Source organism: Amblyomma americanum, chromosome 7 (assembly GCF_052857255.1).
Source record: "Amblyomma americanum isolate KBUSLIRL-KWMA chromosome 7, ASM5285725v1, whole genome shotgun sequence".
In the NCBI taxonomy this organism is placed as follows: domain Eukaryota; kingdom Metazoa; phylum Arthropoda; class Arachnida; order Ixodida; family Ixodidae; genus Amblyomma; species Amblyomma americanum.
The window spans coordinates 8,467,691-8,487,615 of NC_135503.1; the positions used below are offsets into that span (position 1 = coordinate 8,467,691).

Sequence of the window (19,925 nt, forward strand, 5' to 3'; positions counted from 1 at the left end):
CAAAAGTGGTAATCAACATGGCGGTGTCCATCGATTATTTGTTGATGCCGGGGTTTATGTTGTCAAATGGGTTGGTTCTTGATTTCGGCGGCTGTTTATAGAAAAGAAATAAGCCTTCCATCAAAACATTGTAGTTGGGTAACTGCAACTGCACCAAGTATTTGATGAAAGCTACCTTATACCTAGCAAAGTTTTGAGCGAGCGCTCGTGATTTCGTTGTTTCTTTGGCGCGTGAGTTGTAAACCGTAATAAAGTTTGTCTAGTTTGGGCTTTACAAATAGCACCATGTCGGACGCATGGAAAGACATGCAAGAGTTCAAGTCGCGGCAGTCAAGCCTGCGTGAACGTCTTCAGCGTCGTAAGAAAGAACGCCAAGAGATCGTTCAAGGCATCTCAATAGAACCTGTGACGAGCGCCGGCGAAGACAGTAGCGGACCGGTAAGCTCTATGATAAACCAACCTGTGGGGTCTCCGCAAGCAGGCCATCAGTCAAGCGGTACACAAGGCGCCAGCACCGATACCGCCGCAGCTGCACCCACTGACGTTGACGAGGTAGGCAAACTAGTTCTGCCTTTCAGCGATCCGGTAATGCTTATGCAGTTTTCATCAGCCAAATCTGCATCACATGTTCGCGCTGTTGTAGCACCTGTAGCCAAATAAACTAACTAAAGTGCCCTGCTGAGCATGAAGGGCTCTCAGTGTCTGTAGTTTCACAATAACTCGATCGCGTGCAAATGTCACATGTGTTGGTAACTATGGATCATGAATTCCTGACAAGTTCGGAGAACGAGCAGTTGGTTCAGAGTGTGCAAATTCTTTGCTTAACAGCCCGTGAATTGAACCGCTATATCTGCTGTGCGCGCTATAGTCAACAGTAGTATAATTCAATCATTAACTAGCCTGGATGTGTCCTCATTAACATCCCTTGAGTGTCATCAACATAAGCCAATATCCGCCCTTTTGGAACAGGATGTAACATGTAATAATGGTTTCATAAAAGATGATGTGGTATTTTAGGTATGTAAACATTTTGTGGATATAATTAAATCTTCTCAATTGACTCTTCCCAAGTCGTCAGCAGTGAGGCCCCACAATATTATTGATTTGCCTGAGCGTTTTTTCTCTTTCTTTTCTCTTCCCATCTGCTGCGTCAACATAGGTCGAGCGTCGTCTACTGCGCTGCCTGCTCGATGTTGCATTAGATTTGCCGGCAGACTCTCGTCGATTGCAAACAATTGTGAGTCGTTCGTTAGGTCGGGATGTTGACCATAATTCCCTCGAGGACTTGTTGCACAAGCTGGCAGCACAGGAACTCATCGCACTGCGCGAAGACATTACTGCTGAGGGGACCCCCTGTCTTCAGGTGACTTCAGCCGAGCACACCCGTCTGCAAGCCTTTGTGGATGCACAGGTGAGCGGTCTTCCACTGTGTTAGTGTCGCGCTTTGGAACTTGGAGCAAGCACAAGACCTTTTTGCCTATGCCATGGCCACTGTGTTATTAGGCGTCGTGATTCTGCTGGTCCATGAACAACTGTTCTTACATTCTGCATTGTTTATCGCATGAATGAGATGGCTGCATCGCTTTGCATGTCATGAGGCAAATGTGTAGGTGAGTTGACATTATGGCAATTGGGTAGTAATCAATTCAAGAATACCTCCTGTATTTATTCACTGGTACTTCCACCAGTGAATTTCTGTTGGAATTTGCATTTAACACCATATTTTATTAAGGCTTCATCATCTAACCATAGCTGCAGATCATTTCTGCTGTTCCATATTATCCAAATGACATTGCATTCAGACACGGGAGTTTATTATATAAATGCTTCTGTTCCGTGGTCCTTTGTGCATGCTTTGGTTTGGATAGTTCTGAACTGAACACAGCAGTGGTGAAAGTGAGCCATTGCTTTAGAGCCATGACAGCTTGTTCGGTTCAAGTGCATAGTGCATGACCTTGCCTGCCCAGGCAACACTCTTGGTTTGCATATTTGCTTTCTGATTTCAGTACTTATTTTCCCTGGCAGTGGATAGCTAACCATATGCAGGGGAATCTTTGGCCAAAGTTGCCTTGAACAACAAATAAAGCCTAGTTGATGCATTGCATTTTGCACATTGCTCATGACGGATCCAGGGCTCGAGAAAAAAGTTTTTGAAGCATAGGTGTCAGGTTTCACTGCCACACCTGAATGCTCGGAAGCCCTACTTTCACCGCTGCAAGTGTGGTCTAGCGCAGCCAATGAATCAGAAAGTTATAGTTTTCGGTTGTGGCTCGTGCATCCTGGAGACTTCTGTCCCCGATAGCACATACCTGGGCATTCATTATTAAAGATTAAATTAAGCTTTATATGGGAATATCAATGACCTAATGCTCAAAGGGGTTCTCACTGGCATTGTATGGAAGTGTGGCCTAGAATGAAGTCATAATGCATTTGGAGTTACTCTTCATGCTTGTCTCATTCTTTGAGTGCTAACAACTATGACAAAAATCTGCCTAGCTGGGAAAGAGCCCTAGCAGGAAACAGCAAAACTTCAGTCAGCTGTGGCAAGGACTTTCCTGGCGTGTCATAACTGAATTTGGCTCCTTCGCCAAAGGCGGTTGGCTCCGTGGGTTCAGATTAGGCACTTCCTCATGTGGAAGGGTCTGTCTCGGAGGGAGAAGCCCAGTTCTATTGTTTGGCTGTACCAATTGAATTACTCTTACTTCTTCTTGTCTTGATTCTGGCAGGGTGAAGGCAGCGAAATGCGTGAGAAGCGGGGGCAGAAGCGTACTGCACCAGACCCAATTGAGTCACTACTGTCACTTCCATCAGCAAGGGAGAAAGAAACCAAGCAGCTGGGTGAAGAGATTCTTGAGTTGCTGAGCAAACCCACAGCCAAGGAGCGCTCACTTGTAGAGCGCTTTCGTTCCCAAGGGGGTGCACAGGTCAGCTTTAGAGATTTTCCCATTGTAGTAAATTTTTCTCTAAATAAAGGTTTATTTGCACCTTGACAAACAGTGATGTAAACTTAGACATGGCCAGTGTAGTGTTATAGCAAAGTCTGGAAAACTTCTTGCACAAATGGAGAAAATGCAGACGTGCTGAAAACAATAATATTAATTGCATGTTAGCAAAGAAATAGCATAGCTCTGGTGAATGAAATACATGCCATGTCTTGTGTTTAAAGTGACAGAGCTGCTAAGCAACTATGTAGGCATAACTGACTCCGAAGGCAGTCCAAAAGGAACAAAGCAGAGTTTGTAATTTTCTTCACAATTCTTTGCAAGTAAGTATTATGATGTCCATAGTACCTAGTTATAGACTCTTCCTTTTCTGGAATAACTGTTTCGCATTAAACATGCAAGCCTTGGGATTTATGAATTCAATGCCATTTTTTTCTTAGCTGGAAATGGCTGCGTCCTAAGGAAGATTCCCTGCAGTATTTGCACATACATTGATTAGCTTTATTTCTCAAAATTGTGTGTGACATGAAGTGCGGGGTTGCATTGAAAAAACTGATTGAAAACACGTCACTGGAAAATCGGGCTGACAACAACCTTCATGAATGAAAATATGCCTGTGGTGGATGCTAAGTTGAGTGTCTGTGATTCATTTCTTTTCTCCTCTGGTGATCTGCACCACCCTTCAGGTTAACTTGTTTAGTGGAAATGTATGACAGGTTGTGAGCTGTTTCGTGAGATCAGTCATGCATAAAGCATAACTGGTTCTTTTCATGGCCATATCTCTCTCGCTCTAATTATTTTCTGATAAACTGATGTAGCATTTTCTTGCTTTTTCAAAGCTACAGAAGCAGATTTGTGAATGTTTCATATTTCAAAGCTAGTGTCAAGATATTAGCGCGACCATAATGAAAGACTTTGTAATTGATTATAACACAGCAGTATTTCATGATATACAGACTGTTCCGCAATTAAATGCGCGCCATAGAATGCTCCTTACAGCTAAAGCAGTGAATTGTTCGAGCTCAGATTTCGCACAGAAATGGCATTTGGTCAGCAGAATTGTTTATACAAAACTTGTTTGGCGTACTTACCCGGATCAATAAGAAGAACTCGGATATTAGCATCGTCTGCAGCGACGATGAAACGAAACGAAACAGGCCGCTCTCTCAGCAATTGCACCGGTGGCGCCATTTTCGTTGGTCGACCATGGAGATTAGGCAAAGGAGGTGGGAGTGTTTTGCAGGAGGTTTGAGGATGCTGTGCCACGAAACTCTTCAAACTTTGTGCAGTTTTGGCCAACCTAAGCTTTTTGTGATCACCGATAAAGCAGTTGCTGAAAGTCTTCAGACCTCCCGCAAATGACCCCTCCTTTTTCTTATCTCCACGGTCGACCAACAAGATGGCGCCACTGGTGCAATTGCTGACAGAGCGGCGTGTTTCATTTCGTCGTCACCGCAGACGATGCTAATATCCGACTTCTGATTGATTCAGGCAAGTACTCCAAACAAATGTGGTGTAAAACAATTCTGCTCACCAAATTCCATTTCTGTGCGAAATATGAGCTCGAACAATTCACCGCTTTAGCTGTGAGGTGCAATCTAAGGTGCGTTTAATTGCGTAGCACGTGTGTGCGTGCGTGCGGGCATGTGCGTATCAGTGTGTTGCTATAATTTGCTACGAAATGTGCTATATGCCCAGTTTTAGTAGAATCTTTTCACCAGTACATAAACCAGCAGCACTCAGTTGTATGTACACCCTTTGTCAAAAGTCTCCAGGCCACATAATTTGCTTTTCGGCCATCTAGCTTATGGCATGAGCTCCTAGCTATCCGCTGTTCTGTGATTCCGTAAAATATCGCGGATTTGAGCTTATTTCGCACAATGGTCTGTTAGCAGCCACATTCTCTTTGATTTTTATTTTTTCCAGGCATCAGTAGGAATAAGAGAACAGTGAATATGGGTGGTTATCTTAATCATCTGAGCTTTCAAGAAAGCTAGGAGCTAGGGCTGGCCAGAATTTGTTCATGTTACCTTTCATTGTGGTTCTCTCAGCAGTTCTGGTAACAGTTTTACAAAATATGCTGAACATGATAGTGTGCTCTTTGCCTTTTTGCAACAGGTTCAGGAGTTCTGCCCGCATGGGACCAAACAGGAGTGCAGCCGCAGCTCCAGCACAGGTGTGGCCTGCGGCAAGCTGCATTTCAACAAGATCATCCAAAAGCACACGGACGAGTCCTTGGGCGATTGTTCCTTCCTGAACACTTGCTTCCATATGGACAGCTGTAAATATGTGCACTATGAGGTAGGTGTTCCGGCAGCGCTCACTTATAAGGGCACAGTCATCAAATTTTGGTTGTGTGTTTTTTCCTTGTAATGATGGCAAGACATTAGTAGGCATAAACTGCCACATTGAATTCGCCTACTTCCCTGTGAACAGGGTGTCGAACCGTAATTTTTTCGGGGTCGGTTCTGCTTCTGGTTCATGCAGTTCGGGTCCAGTTCCGGGCTCGGCTCTGGAGCAGCATTCCGTTCCGGTTCGAACTGGTTCAAACGGGTTCAGGAACAAAAAAAAATTCTGAACATAGATGTGGTTTTATCCAGCCTTGTTATGCAGTTCGCTTTTTGTGTGGAATTGGTACAGAAAATAAAAAAAAACACAAAAAAGTTTTATGATGCAAAGTCGAACGAACTCAAAATTAATGTAAATCGGCTATGTATACGCTATAATCCATCTGGCGAGGGACATAAAACGAAATGCTGGGGGATTTTGCATCTCCAAAACCCTCCAACTTCAGCAGTTTCGCAGACACCATCACGCGAGTAATAGTTCACCATGTGGCTTGTGTCAGTTGGGAATTTCTTCTGCGCGGAGTAGACCCGTGGGCTTTGTCAGGACCACCACATGCGTCCTTGACCTTACCGCAGTCTACTGAGAGGGTAAACGTTCCTGTATTGTGGCAGTTACAGAAAGGCTCCTTTCTGCCACCTCAAAACCGACTTGCAGTCCCCACTGGCACACCTCCAAAATGTTATCTTTTGCACAGACCTCCCACACCCCTCGTCCCCTCCGCCCCAACCCTCTACCATGTGTGTAAGAAAGAATGTGCAAGCACACCCTTCACCCACCCATTCCCCTCTCCCCCCACCAACTAGAGCCTCGTAGGAACACTAGTTCTCCCCAACAAGCAAGAGCTTACCAGACATAGTTTCCTTAAATCACCTGTTCAACATCACCTTTGTAATTCGCTTTGTATACCCAGACCATATGAAGAAGACAAGCCCTCTTGTTGAAACATTTGCAAGCACACTGCGGCTTTCCTCACCCTTGTTCACTTTGTGAGTGTCAAGAAACCAGCTACCTACCCCCTCTCTACCATCAGCCCCACATAGCTTTTTATATTCAGAAACACACCAAATCATGGCTTCTCGCTAGTGCATTGTGAAATTAAATTTTTGGCCTATGCTGATGACGTCGCCGTCTTTTGCTCTGAAAAAAATGCATATGATAAAAAAAAGCAGGCTTGGATGGGTTGGAAGCACTTCCTATCTGCACGGGCACAAATTTCCAACATCTTCGTTGCAACACTGTTGCAAGTGCCGCATTCTGCTTGGAAAAAAGGTGCATGCGCTGCATAAATTTTTATGACTTCTCTCTCAAAGGAAGCCTATGCGTCTACAAAATTTCTTGCTCCCTTGATTAGGTCAGGTGAAGCTGTCGTGCACTTCTTGCCACGAACTTGTTTCAGGGTTTTCATTTTTTAAAACTACAAACTAGCCCTTCCTGGCAGCTGTGCTTTATAGGCGACTAAATGCTCATCTGTCTTTTCTGGACATGGGCGTGAGAACGTTTTATGCTGATGCATTCGGTTTTCTTACCCTTGTCCTTTCCTTAGACTACCTATACAGCCTCTCCAGAAGGCAGATGACATAGGTTCTGATTGGCCATTACTTCCTTTGCCCATAAACCTGCAGCCACCATAACTTGCCTTTCTTGATGCAAGCAACAAGAAATTATTGAATAATGCTTTGTGTTGTGTCATGATGCTGTGTTCTTTTGGCACATACTTCAGAACATTGAGATCACGCCCTACACAATAAGATTTCTGCATGTAACGAAAGACTTCGGGATTCCGTATGAACTTTTTGTGTTCATACGACTGTTTAGCGTGTAAAAAAAATCGCATGATGGATAAACGCATTTCACAAGTTCAATCGCATGTCTGGTTTCCCTTTCTTGACATGTGCGGCTCCCGAATGTTGATGTGCGGGCATAGTAACAGACTGATGGTGACGTGAGGCCGTGTGCCGTCAAGTAAGGCATGAGAAGGTTGAAGTAGCCTGCTGTTATTCCATGCAACAACGATGGAATGAAGCTAAAAATGAAGCAAAAAAAGATGGCCAAGTAGCCTAAGGCGTCAGCAATAGAAGGTTCTCTGCCCTCTCAGGGTTAGCATATGTAGGTGTTTTTTACTGCGTTAGCAGTAAAGCCTCCTTTCCTAAAATAATCCGTGGTACATGCGTGTGTGTGTGTGTGCACATGCATGCATTTGTGTGTGAAGCCTCCACCCTTGAAGCACACTCCACTGAGCGCATATCCAGGCACTCACTGATAAAAATGCGTATCCCAACAAGCGTTCAATCACCATCATCTTACATTCACCCCCACCCACCTCAACCTTCCAGAAGCTTCGCCCACCACCAACCACACACCATCACCCTCCAACCTTTGGAAGCAGCCCCAATTTGGCCCCTTCCAGGCATCTACTGTTAAAAACGCATTGCCCAACTGTGAGCCTTCACCCATCACCCTCTCACCTCCACCATAGGTTTTTGGAGGCCTTCTCTCTCCAGAAGGCCTCCAGAAACCACCCTGCCACACACCATCCCCCAGAAGGCCTACACCCACTACCCACCACCACCCATGGAGACGCCCCCCCAGTGGATGTACCTTCGGGCACCCACTGATAAAAATACATCTCCCTACGCTCTTTCACCCACCTACATCCTCAAGAAGGCTTCCATGCTCCAAACGCTTCTTCCTACGCAGAAGCTACAGCAAAATTCAATTCAAAGACAAAATTGGAGGCGATATGTGCAAAACCGAAATGTAAGTACTATACAACCAATACTACTATGTCCCATCACACACATTTTGTTTTTTTCCCCCGAGTGTTCTGAAGAAATTTTTTGAATGTTTTGAATAAATTCTGCTTCATGTTAAATTTTTTTATATCATCATGTTCTGCTTCAAATTCATTGCAGTTTAGAAACGATTTTTCTATTGTTTGCCGAGAATTGGTGTTAAAAACACTTGATTCAGTGCAGCCGAGGCAGGCTGTGAATGCTCCACATGTACCGTCGCCTTAGCTTTCTGGAAAAGAACACCAATAAGCACAAGCCGCTTGTCTCAGACACTAAGAACCCGAAGTGCGAAAGCGAGACGCATTGATCCACCTGACAGAGAATGCAATATTGAGCAGTTCGAGAACAGAGTGATGAAGTCACCTGCAAGTGAATGGCATCTCTTCTTCTTCTATGGGCAGAACCATATCAGCGCGCATCCGCATAACACATAATCATTTCATCACGGTTACATATTGCAAGAGCATCTTTCTGTACTTAACCATTATCGCATGTGCCAGCGAGTGCATTCAGCACCGCTGCCACAAGCCCGTCTTTCCTTCCTTATTTCCTTCGCGTGCAGCAAAGAATGTCTGGATGCTGAAAAAAAAAAAAGGATAGGATAGGAATAACTTTATTAAAATGCCGGCAACCACCTAATTAACGCGTCGTGACATTGGCCAAGCGTTCACCCGAGGTTATGCCCTGCTCTGCACTACCCCATTTCGGCCCGTTTGTGGTGGGTCTTGAGGCTTGTGCTTTTTGAGCACACCCTGAGCCTGCTGGACGGCCCATAGTTGAGTGTGCTTGTATGTAGACTGCACTGCACTTTGAAGTTCGGGTGGGTATTGTCCTGTAGGTAGCTTTGGTCGGGAACCTGGCACAGTCCCACAAATTGTGCCATTGGTCCACCGGACCCACTGCACAAACACTGCACACACCACTCAGATAGAGTTTTGGGTGAAGCACGTGCAGCACTGCCGGGGCGACGAGTGACCCACTCTGTATCTGCCTTAGGATGGCGGCCTCCTCCCGACTGAGTCCCGGGTGGGGAGGCAGCATTGTCCGTCGGGCTAGGCGGTAACACTTGGTACCCTCGCCATAACTGGTCACTCTGTTCTTGGTTTCGAACCACCACACGGAACCGTCACTCTCGGGGGTGCGGACGGTAAGCACTCGCGCCGCCAAATGCATCGTCTCGTTGTGGTTCGGTGAAAATGCACACTCTCCCGCGTGTTCCGGGAACCACTTGATACAGATGGGGCTGCCACGGTCTTGGAGCTGGAGCTTGCCGATGATCGCGGCCACTGGCGCAAACACTCGTCCCTTGGCAAAGTTGCGCATGGCGTTCCTCGAGTCGCTGAGCACGGTGCGACGCTCGGCCTCAGAGATCGCAAGAGCGATGGCAACCTCCTCGGCGTCTGTGGTGCCTGTGCATCGCATGCTCACTGCCGTTGTCTTGGTGCCGGTAGCCGCCGTAACGACCACTGCTGCGAAGCCTTCTCATTTGTATTCCACTGCGTCCACATATCGGGCGTGCGGGTCTAGGGCGCGTTGCTCGGTGAGGGCCTTGGCCCGTGCCCGCCGCCGTTCTTGGTTGTACTCGGGGTGCACGTTCTTCGGGCTGAGGTCCACGTGGATGTGGGCCCACACCTCCTCGCTGATCTCGCACGGTTGCCGACTGGGAGCTCAGGGGTTGTAACCCAGGGACGTCAGTATAGTCCTGCGGCCCGTCTTGGTGGTAGAGAGGCGCTTCATTTGCACGGTGAGCTGCGTCTCGGCTATTTCTTGTAGGGTGTTATGAATGCCGAGCTACAGGAGCCGATCCGTACTCATGGTCTCTATTAAGCCCAGCGCTGTCTTGTCTGATCAGCGTGTTGATCTTGTTCCTGTCAGTGACCTGCCAGTTGAGGTAGGCCACAACGTAGGCGATGTGACTGATCACGAACGACTGGACGAGGCGCATGAGGCTGTCTTCACACATGCCCGCCCGTCGTGTCGAGACTCGGTGTACGATCCAAATGGCATCCATTGCCTTGGTGGTAAGCTTGTTGATGGTCTCGTCGTTGCGGCCACTGTTGTTTAGCAGCAGGCCCAGGACCCTGATCGTGGGAACTTCAGGGATGCATTGCCCCGATGCAGTCACGATTTTGATGTGATCGCACTCCCGAAGGCGAGCGCGTTTCCATCCCGGTCGTAACGGTGTGAGGACGAACAGTTGAATTTGGAGGGCGAGCACACTAGGCCAGTGCCGTCAATGCGCTTCGATGGGGTAACCACTGCTTGCAGCTGTTGCTTGATGCTGGTGTCAGTGCCGCCGCCCACGCACACGGTAATGCCGTCGGCGTAGATCATATGCTGGACGCCGGTCCCCACTACTGCCCCCGCTATCCCGGTCATGACGAGGTTGAAGAGCAACGGCGAGATGACCGAACCCTGCGGGGTACCTGTGCTGCCGAGCTTGCATTCGGGGAGCTTGAGGTCTCCGGCGTGCAGTTCCTTCGTGCGATTGGTCAAGAAGTCTTGGATGTACTAATTGTAGCTCGTTACCCCAATGTTGGGTCTTGATACTTGCACTAATATGGCTGAGTGTTTGACTTTGTTGAATGCGCTTTGTAAATTGAGCCCCAGAATTACTTTGCTTTCTTGTGTCTTGTTGTCGATGATTTCTTGTTTGAGTTGCACCGTGGCACCTTGTGTGCTGAGTCTGTACTGGAAACCGATCATAGTGTCTGGATAGAGGCCGTCCTTCTCCAGGTAATCCTGCCACCGGTTGGCCGCCATGTGCTTCCAGCATCTTGCCCACGCAGGATGTGAACGAGATGGGACGCAGGTTGCCGATGTCCGGTGGTTTGCCCTGTTTCAGGATCAGGATCGTTCTTGCTATTTTCCACTGGCGGGGGAGCTTGTCCAGCATTCGTTGAAGTAACAGGTTAAGGCCTCGATCGATGCATTGTCGAGGTTGCATAGCATCTTGTTGGTAACGAGATCGGCGCCGGCTGCTCAGCGAGTGCTGAGCACGTGCAGCGCTACCCGTACCTCTGACATGGTAATGCCTCAGTCGAGCCACACGTTGGGCAGCCCCCTTCTCCGGCGGGTGGGTTTCCGTTGGCGTGTCCGGGAGATACTTGGCTTCCAGGCTCTTGATAACGCCGTCTTTTCCTTGTGGTGGTGTGCATGAAACGGGCCAGGCAGTTGTGCTGGTGTGTGACTTGGTCTTGAACAGCAGCAATTTATGCAGGCTTTATTTTGTAACGATAGTAATATAATTTGCGATTCAATTTATCGAAGCGCCACGGGGGGTTATGAGGGATGCCGTACTGGAGGACTCCAGATTAACTTAGGCTAGTGTTCTTCAGTGTGCGCTGACCTTGCACAGAACACGCGCATTTTAAGTGGCAGCGTTAAGGAGCTCGTGTCGCAGAAAAGCCGGTGTCGTCGGCGTCTTTGGCCGTGAGCGAAAAATGGCGCATCTGGGTGGACTCCTGAACCGCGCCGTAAGGGAAGGGGATTTTAATGCGACAGCATTAAGGATTGATTGATCGATCGATTGATCGATTTTTCCTTCCCTTAGGGCGCAAGGTGTCCAGCCAGAAATGTGAGACAGGCGTCATTTCCTTTCCTTAAAAGCAATTGTTAATTTCATTTTCCTTCCCTTAGAGCCTGGTTCCAGTGTCCCCCTCTGCAGAGATATGTGAGACAAGCGTCCTTTCCTTAAATTGTCCAGCGGGCCAAGTGGCAGGAATGGAGGATGGTGTTCCTGTACTCCGGCAACGCAGTGTCTCACTCTTAAAGACGAAGCTTAAGCGTCCTCCAATTTTTCTGCATTTCACCACAATCAAAATGGAGTTGCTTTGTGTTTTCCTTGCTCTCAACATAATAATTTCTCAGAAGACGCTGTGCATTTGTTCCTTGCCTAGCTTTAATAGTAACTGATGTCCACTTCACTGGCTGCTGTATACAAGATAAAAAAAAAAAAAGATTTCTATGTGTTCTTCTGCAGCCAGCAAGACAGTAGGAAAAAAAAACATGGAGTGCAATGAGGCTGTGCAATTTCCCTGTAATATGACCAGAGTTTCTGGTCGCTAACCCATGGCCTGAGATATTAGGTACCTGAACTATGTGGCCAGCATGGCTGGCTGTTGCATAGAATACCAGTGGATTCTGGAATATTTTGCTATTTTCGATAATCAAAAACGATGATGGAGCACCTCATGGAGGTCTTCTGTAGTGAAATTTCCGGAAAATATTCTTCACAAATGCAGTGTAGCAAAAATGGCAAAGAAATAAGCTTATGTTGAAAGTGATCACCTTTAGGTGCTGACCTTGCCTTTTTTTTTTCGCATTTAATTAGCCCACATCTGAAATCATGGCATGCACACTTGCCATCGTGTCAGTTGAAAAAGCTTCGTTATTGACAGCATCTGAATGAAACATTTAGTAACTCCGTCCTTTACAACAAGTCATGAATCCCTAACTGTGGCAGCCGTGGTGATAGTGCATGAAAGCATGTTTTGTTAGATTGTTCATGGTATATGAGACAACGTGTTTATAAAAAGCTCCGTTTTCAGTGGAAATTGCCTTTTTGTCGTTAGAATGCAGTAATGAATTGATGTAGGCCAGCTTCAGCTTGTTGTGGTGCCTCCCAGGTGGACAGCTCGGTGCCAGTGAGCCGGCCACCGCAAACGCCTGCTGGAGGCTCCTCTCCTCCGGCACTGCTTAGGGGCACAGGACCAACCGTGCTGCACCCTCCACAGTGGATCCAGTGTGACCTGCGGTACTTTGACATGAGCATCCTGGGAAAGTTCTCTGTGGTGATGGCTGACCCGCCCTGGGACATCCACATGGAGCTCCCCTACGGTACCATGTCCGATGACGAGATGCGACAGCTCAACGTGCCCAGGTGAGCTCTGCCTCATTTTTCGGGTTGTACGTCCAGCCTCTTCTCTCCATTGGTGCTGCCTCCTCATTTGTGCCGTTGGTGTACAGTGGAAGTGTTGTCCTTCCCATTGAGCATATTAATTGAAGTTCTGAAGAGCACAGAGGAAGGTAGGACTCGTGAAGTACAGTACTTGCAAACTGCCTTTAGGCTGATGGCATAACCATTAATCCTTTTAGAATGCAGCTTAGGTGCCCGCTCCCGGTTTGAGTGGCGTGCCTTGCCGTCATTGGGCATAACCAAGCGCGGAGCACGAGGAAGGGTGAAAGAGGGTGATAATGAAAAGAATGCGAGGAGGAAAGCGAAGGAGGAGGGTACGACGGTAGCGTGAAGGCAGGTAGCGTGGCAACGACCCGCGGCACAAGAATAGCACACTGTCGTCTGCTTGCCAATGATGTCATCGGTAATGTATGCAACGAGTGCATCGCGAGGAGTGCCGGTTGTGGCTGCCGCTCAGTCAGAGATGGCGCCACACTTTATTGGACACCCATGTAGTTTTTTAAAGAGCCTAACTTTACTTTCTTTCCTGCTTTCACCTCCTGAACCTTTTCTCCCTTTCATCTTTGTCAAAATTGATTTATTTTTTTGGAACTATGCCGCTTTCTTTTATTTTTAATTAGATTTACATCATCACCCGTGATACATTAGCGGTACAGGCGAAGTCATCTTCTGTCGATCTCAACCTATAGTAAGTAAGTAGAGCATGCTGCCTTCTGTTTGCCCAAGGCGAGGCTCAGTGGCAGCGGATTGTGTGCAAGCTACCGAAGCAGAAACTCAGAGCCACCTTCATTCGGTTATGGTCCCTAGCATCTAGGGACTTTAGTTCGGCACTGTATGTACCTTATGTGGTCGCCTCCTGTTCAAGTACTGCAGCAGCTGCGCTCAGAAATCGCATTTCCGAGAAGCGCAAGCATCGGCTGATTTTTTTTGGCAGTTAAGCAGGGAAGGTGTGTCCAAACTTCTGAGGAGGTAGTAAGGTGGAGGCACACACGTATATTATTCTGTGCAGCACAACAGCCTCTTTCAGGACGGAAAAAGACTTCAGCCTACTTTGTAGCTCTCAGCTATGCCTTTGCCATAGGCTGCCTTGAAATCTGGCTCCCTGGTTGCTCCCAAAGTTGGAGGCCTTTTTTCACCTGTGGTTGTGAATTAAACTGCCATAGACACCACAGAAATTTGCTCGGCACTGACTGCCACTGTGTAACACATGCTATGGGGAATAGGTAGGGTCTCTATATGTTAGCCTCTGGAAGCTGGCTGCAGCTTCTGTTCAAGTCTTGAAGAGCACCTTTTGTCACATGGGACCTAAAAACCGTTAACAGGAAGAAAGGAAGGTTTTGTCTCACTGCATGGAAAAACAGGGAAGGAAAGTTACTCTCCGCAAAAGAGTGCTCTGCAGAAGCTAAAAGCACCCCAAGCAATCTGTCAACAGATGAAGGTGCCACATCAAAGCAAAAGGGCTGAACACACATCTTTCAAGGGACTTCAGTCGGAGCTACACAGTATTGCTAATGCGGGCAGTTCAAAATGCCGTTCTTGAACCCTGCCAAACTTGGGTACGTGTTTGGCCACCGTCAGACACACTAACAGGCAGTAGCGAGAGAGTAAACTTTGCTCTGCAACTACTAAATGTCCCAGTCTCAATCATGCTGAGACGATGCCATGCTGCCCTTTTGATGCGCCAAATGTGCTTTAGTGCTGCTGCCACTACCTTAAGTTCAGGAATAGCTTACTCACAGAATTAAGGTGCACAGTCAAAATGTGTCTCTTTTGGCATCGAAAGTTGCAGCAATTGTGTGGTGCACATATTTTCTTCTAATTTTATTTGAAAGTATCATATTGGTAAAAAAAATTAGAATTAGGTAATAAATGCTATCGGCCCAAGGATGCGGGTGCCACGGTGGCCGCACTTCAGTGGAGGCAAAATGCAATGTGCCTGTGCACTATGCGATGCCAGTGCACATTGAAGTATCCCAATTCCAGAGCCCTCCACTATGGCATCCTTTATAGATCATGTCACTTTGGAATGTTAAACCCCACATGCCATGCAATACCATACTTTCTTAGGTTCTAACATGCCTGCAAATTTAACAGTTATGAATTTGATTTGGTATGACGACTTAGCTGCAGCAAAGCGCATGCTAATTGTTTTCGTTGTTCTTTGCTGCTGGTGCTTATTTAGTAGGGTGTCAAACCACCACATGTAATGGCAGTTTAATCTAATCATCCGCTCAAAAATGGATGCAGAGGTATAAAGCTGGAGGTTAATTTGAGGACGCTATTTTCCCCTGACCGTTGCAGTAGTCTCGGGTGAGTTTCACAGTACTTTGTTAAGTTACTGGCAGTTCATCCAGTGGCCGTGGAACCCGCTCATGTAGCATCAGGGATCTGGCAATTTTATATATGGGTGGTTCAAGTGCTTATGGGATGGCCATGCAGCACAGGTACAGAGGTTGCCATGAACTCTCCTTCAGAGGAACTAAGATGCAGAATGTGAGCGTGAAGTTAGCAGCTCTAATCATTTTACTTTCATCTGCCTGTGCTGTTTCATGGAGTTGGAGGTGAAGTATGCATCTGTGCCTCATGTCAGCCATGCCCTCCTGGTGCCTGCCTTGAGGCAACATCAGCTGACAGTCAATAGGGCTTGCAACCTAGTTGCAGGGGAAGATATCTAAGAGTGTGTTTAACTGCATGAGGGTCCATGCTACCTACCGCACTCTGTGCATATATTCAACTACAGTAGACTCCTTTTAAGACGAGCTTGGTTAAGACGATTTCTTGGATAAGGTGAACAATGTAAGCCCATTGGGAGGAGTCAGTATAAAAATAAATCCGCTTAATATGAACTATTTCGCCTGTGATTCGGTTAGACGAACTTTCACGGCAACCGCAAACCCCGGCGACCCTGAACAACGGCACTCACGGGGTGTCTGCGTGGCACTGTCGAGCAAAGAAAAAGTACATAAAATTCCTCCCCACAAGAACACACAACCTCACAAGACAGCGTCTGCACAACTTACAGAGAATCTGTCTTGCGGGGGCACGCTTCCTTGCGGGGTAGCTTTCTTGCCAATGCGGAAAAGGCAGTGCACCTTCACTCCTGTCTGTGTGCGGCACGGAGATGCCAGATCTCAGCATCGTGCGTGCGTCACATTCCATGCATTGTCACCAGCGGATTTAAGAGGTGCCAAGTAGATTTGCTCGTTGGCTTAGGGTTCAAAGAGCTAGGAGCTGAATTTTTAGGACACGGCGTCGCAGTACGTTATCACGGCGTAGAGATGGCCAGATATCGGCACCGCGTGGGCACTGCCTGCGACGGATGGAAAGGAACAAAGTGCACCTGCTCCTGGAGTTGATATCAGCTACACTACAGAAGGAGCGAGATACGAGAGAGGGGCACAGCTGGGCACCTTCAGAACGCTCAGAGCCTCAAAAATTAAGTCTGAAACAAAATAAAGACAAATAGCAGTTGCTGTCAAAAAGAGATAGTGAAAAATAGACATTGAAGAGAAGAGAACTATAGACAAATACTGTTTTCAGGTACAATAATGTGGCTTTGTTTCATGCCCTCACTGTTCAGCTCACTTCATGCATGATGTCATATATGTTCCTATGCAATTATCCTCTCACTGCAAGATCTTTTTTTCATTGTTTTCATGTAACACATTTGTACATGCATAGCATACTCACATATCTTTCTTGGGGGCACTTCCATTAACACGATATTTCTGGTCCCTTCAAGTTCATCTCAAAGGGAGTCTACTGTATACTGTGTGCCAGTGTGCATTGTTGTTGTCCAGCTGCAGTCAATTCTCCCTCACCCACTTTGATAGTGATCATCTCATTGATATGTTCCACATTGTAATCTTGTTGCGTTGAATAAATCTCTTCATTCCTAACCAAAGTCTTTGCCACCCAAGCCTCACAACTGTTTGCTATCTACCTTCCTGCTGAGGAAGTAAAGAACATGTGAAGGGTTTATAGACTAAAAGGATGATATGTCGGAGTATAATAACCTTAGGTTCGAGATTTATCCTTAGAGATGAGCGAATACTTAGACAGCTTTTGTTCCACAGGTGCGGTGAAATCTCATTAGTCAAGCTCACTTACTTCGAATTTCCAGTTTATTTAAACACTTTTCATTCCCATCACATTTATTTCAGGGGACAAAAACTCTTAGTAATTCACGAGTGTATGCATTAGTGTTTGCAGTGGTTCATTTGAACGGACCATGTAGGCAACGAAGCTCAGCAGCGCAGCAACAACCGGCTGCGCGCAAGTAATTTTGGCTACCGATCATATAACTGCCTTCAGTTCGTGTATGTTGTAATGCTATTGGGGCCATATGCACGCGTGGCCTACCATTGTCGCTTGTGACCATCTCCCGTCAGCGCACACCACCGGCTGTGTTCTTGCATCTCTGGCATCCATCACGCATGTTGCCTTATTACCATCGTGCCCTGTCGGGGGCGTCTGTCATAATGTTGGTTGCTCAGTTCCTTTCCCTATTCCCCCACTCCATTCTTGTCCTGGGCATTTGCTCTTGTGAGGTTGCTTCAGTCACATCTATAATGTGGTTTCCCATGCAATGCAGTGCATTGGCCTCATGTTCGGATTGGGCTTCCGTTAGTTTTGATTCTGCATTATTCTAACTAATCGAATTAAGAATTAAGTGTAGGAGCTCGTGTCTCAGAAAATCCGGCATCACTAACCGTGAGCAAAAAATCCATGAAAAATTTCCTGAGAAGCAACCTAGGAGGCAGGTGGGCCACTTAAGTCACGTAACCTTGTGGCATCATCACGACCTGCCCACCGGATTGTGAGCAAACTGCGCATTATGGCATGTGGCATTTAAATTAATGTTTGGTCGTGATAGGTTGCTCATGAGGTTGCACCAGTGGGGCTCGTGCGACCCAGGCTGCGTGGGAAGAGCAACCTGGGTCGCACGAGCCCCATCGGTGGCAGCACTTGCCATCACAGGGCAGAAGCGCATTGCTTAACCGCTGCACGACTGCACTAGGAGCGGTATGATGACTTCCAGGGATCTATGAATATTATATAGAGAGTGACCAATTCTGCATATATGGGCATTAACCCATTAAAGCTATTGTGTTGTACTCTCAAGGTGGAGCTTAATTGTCCGCTCCAATTTTTTTCTTTCCGAGTTCAAATTATAGAGGTTTGACTAGGAGTTTTAGTGGCATAAGTAGACCTTTACTGCATTCAGACATAAAATGCATTCTGTAGTGGAAAATTTTGGAGTCAGAAGTTTAAAACTTCTTGTCGTCCAGGTTTGTCACGAAAGCTTCACATGCATCCTTGCAAGCTCACACTCACACAAGTGAATTTATCCAATGGTAAATGAACACTGTCAGTCAAGCTGCCCATTTTTCCTGTTGTTAACTGCCTCAACAGTGTAACTGGGCACAGTATGGTATTGAGGTCACACAGGCGCTCTATTTTGGCATGGTCTTGCTTTCTTAAGAGTAAATAATGCTACCTCCACCTTCTCTCTGTTGGTGGCTCTCTATGTGGACCATAAGTGAGAAATGCTGCATAGCCTTATGAGCAGTATGCATGTCACCCCATTAAAGTCACACTGAAGACAAATTTGAGCTGTGCGTATATCAGTTGATTATCACGTTCCGAAACATGGGGCTTTTATAGGCTAGAAAAGATTTTAAAAATTAATTGCCAGTATCAGCGCTATGGGCCGTTCTCACAAGCGAGCTGCGATGACGTCGAGTACTTTTTCGTTACGCAAGTCTCTGAGGATAGACCACACTACCACCCACTTCTAGTCATTGATCATGAAGTCCATAACCTTCTCGACATCATCAGCGGCATCACAGGTTTGCAATGAGTGTAGGGAATAAGTATTACAGTTTCAACTGGAAAATTCTCGGCCTCAAATATGTCTTTTGCCACTGAACAAACATCAACAGAGCCAGAAAAGGCCAAACAATCAAATTTACTCAGAACAAAAACTGGATAGAGTTGTCCTCGTTGTCCGTTTAATGTTGCTGCAGATCATGTTCTTGGGTCCGTGGCTTTGTGTTGGGTTGCGAGTGAATGCTTGACTTGAACGTGTGTGTGCAGCCTGACGGACGATGGGCTCATCTTCCTTTGGGTAACGGGGAGGGCCATGGAGCTTGGCCGGGAGTGCCTGAAGCTTTGGGGATACGAGCGGTGCGATGAACTCATCTGGGTCAAGACCAACCAACTGCAGCGTATTATCCGGACAGGTCGCACAGGGCACTGGCTCAACCATGGCAAGGAGCACTGTCTTGTTGGAGTCAAAGGAAACCCCAAGGTACGTTCCTCCCTCGCTGCAGGCAAAGGGTTTATCTCAGTTTGTTTATCTGCATGTACTCTCTTGGACAAAAGTTCCCAGGTCGTGCCAAAAGCGATTTAGACGCATAGGTGGAGTGTCAACCAGCAATCACCTCATACCATTGTCACCAGTGGCGTAGCGAGAAATTTTGTTCGAGGGGAGGCTCACGTTGCAGCGCGGCCTCCTCCTAATAAAATTTGTTGATGGGTCAAATTAATAATAACTGCATTGCTGATGCTATTGTGTATTAAATGCTGCAAACGAATTCTTGAACATTACGCTCAGTCAAGACAAGTAAAATATGTATTTTTACATAAAAGAATATATTCGTATGTCCCAAAAATTGTGGCAGAACTAACTGATATCAATTCTTCCATGTTTTATCTATTTAGTAAGTAAAGAAAATGTCACATGAACTTTAGAATTATATCAGTTTGAAACCAGTAAAGTAGTGCATGCCACTGATATGAAAAACACAAAGGCCATGAAATGAACAACTTGAGGACAAATATTTTATCGAATCTCTCATTCAAGAATCTTGTTTGCATTTTTACACATATGCAATGGCCAGGGAAAAAGCTCAATGACGC

The 19,925-nt window shown here is 46.6% G+C and overlaps 1 protein-coding gene across 1 annotated transcript; it reads left to right on the top strand.

Moving 5' to 3' along the window:
• Positions 1-7: 7 nt before the first annotated feature.
• Positions 8-19,431, top strand: LOC144098375 (N(6)-adenosine-methyltransferase catalytic subunit METTL3-like). Its single transcript, XM_077630966.1, has 6 exons — positions 8-552; positions 1,160-1,411; positions 2,727-2,924; positions 5,061-5,243; positions 12,712-12,965; positions 19,101-19,431. Exons 1-6 carry the CDS (start codon positions 286-288, stop codon positions 19,414-19,416), a joined length of 1,470 nt encoding a protein of 489 aa, XP_077487092.1. The 5' UTR covers positions 8-285; the 3' UTR covers positions 19,417-19,431.
• Positions 19,432-19,925: the final 494 nt, after the last annotated feature.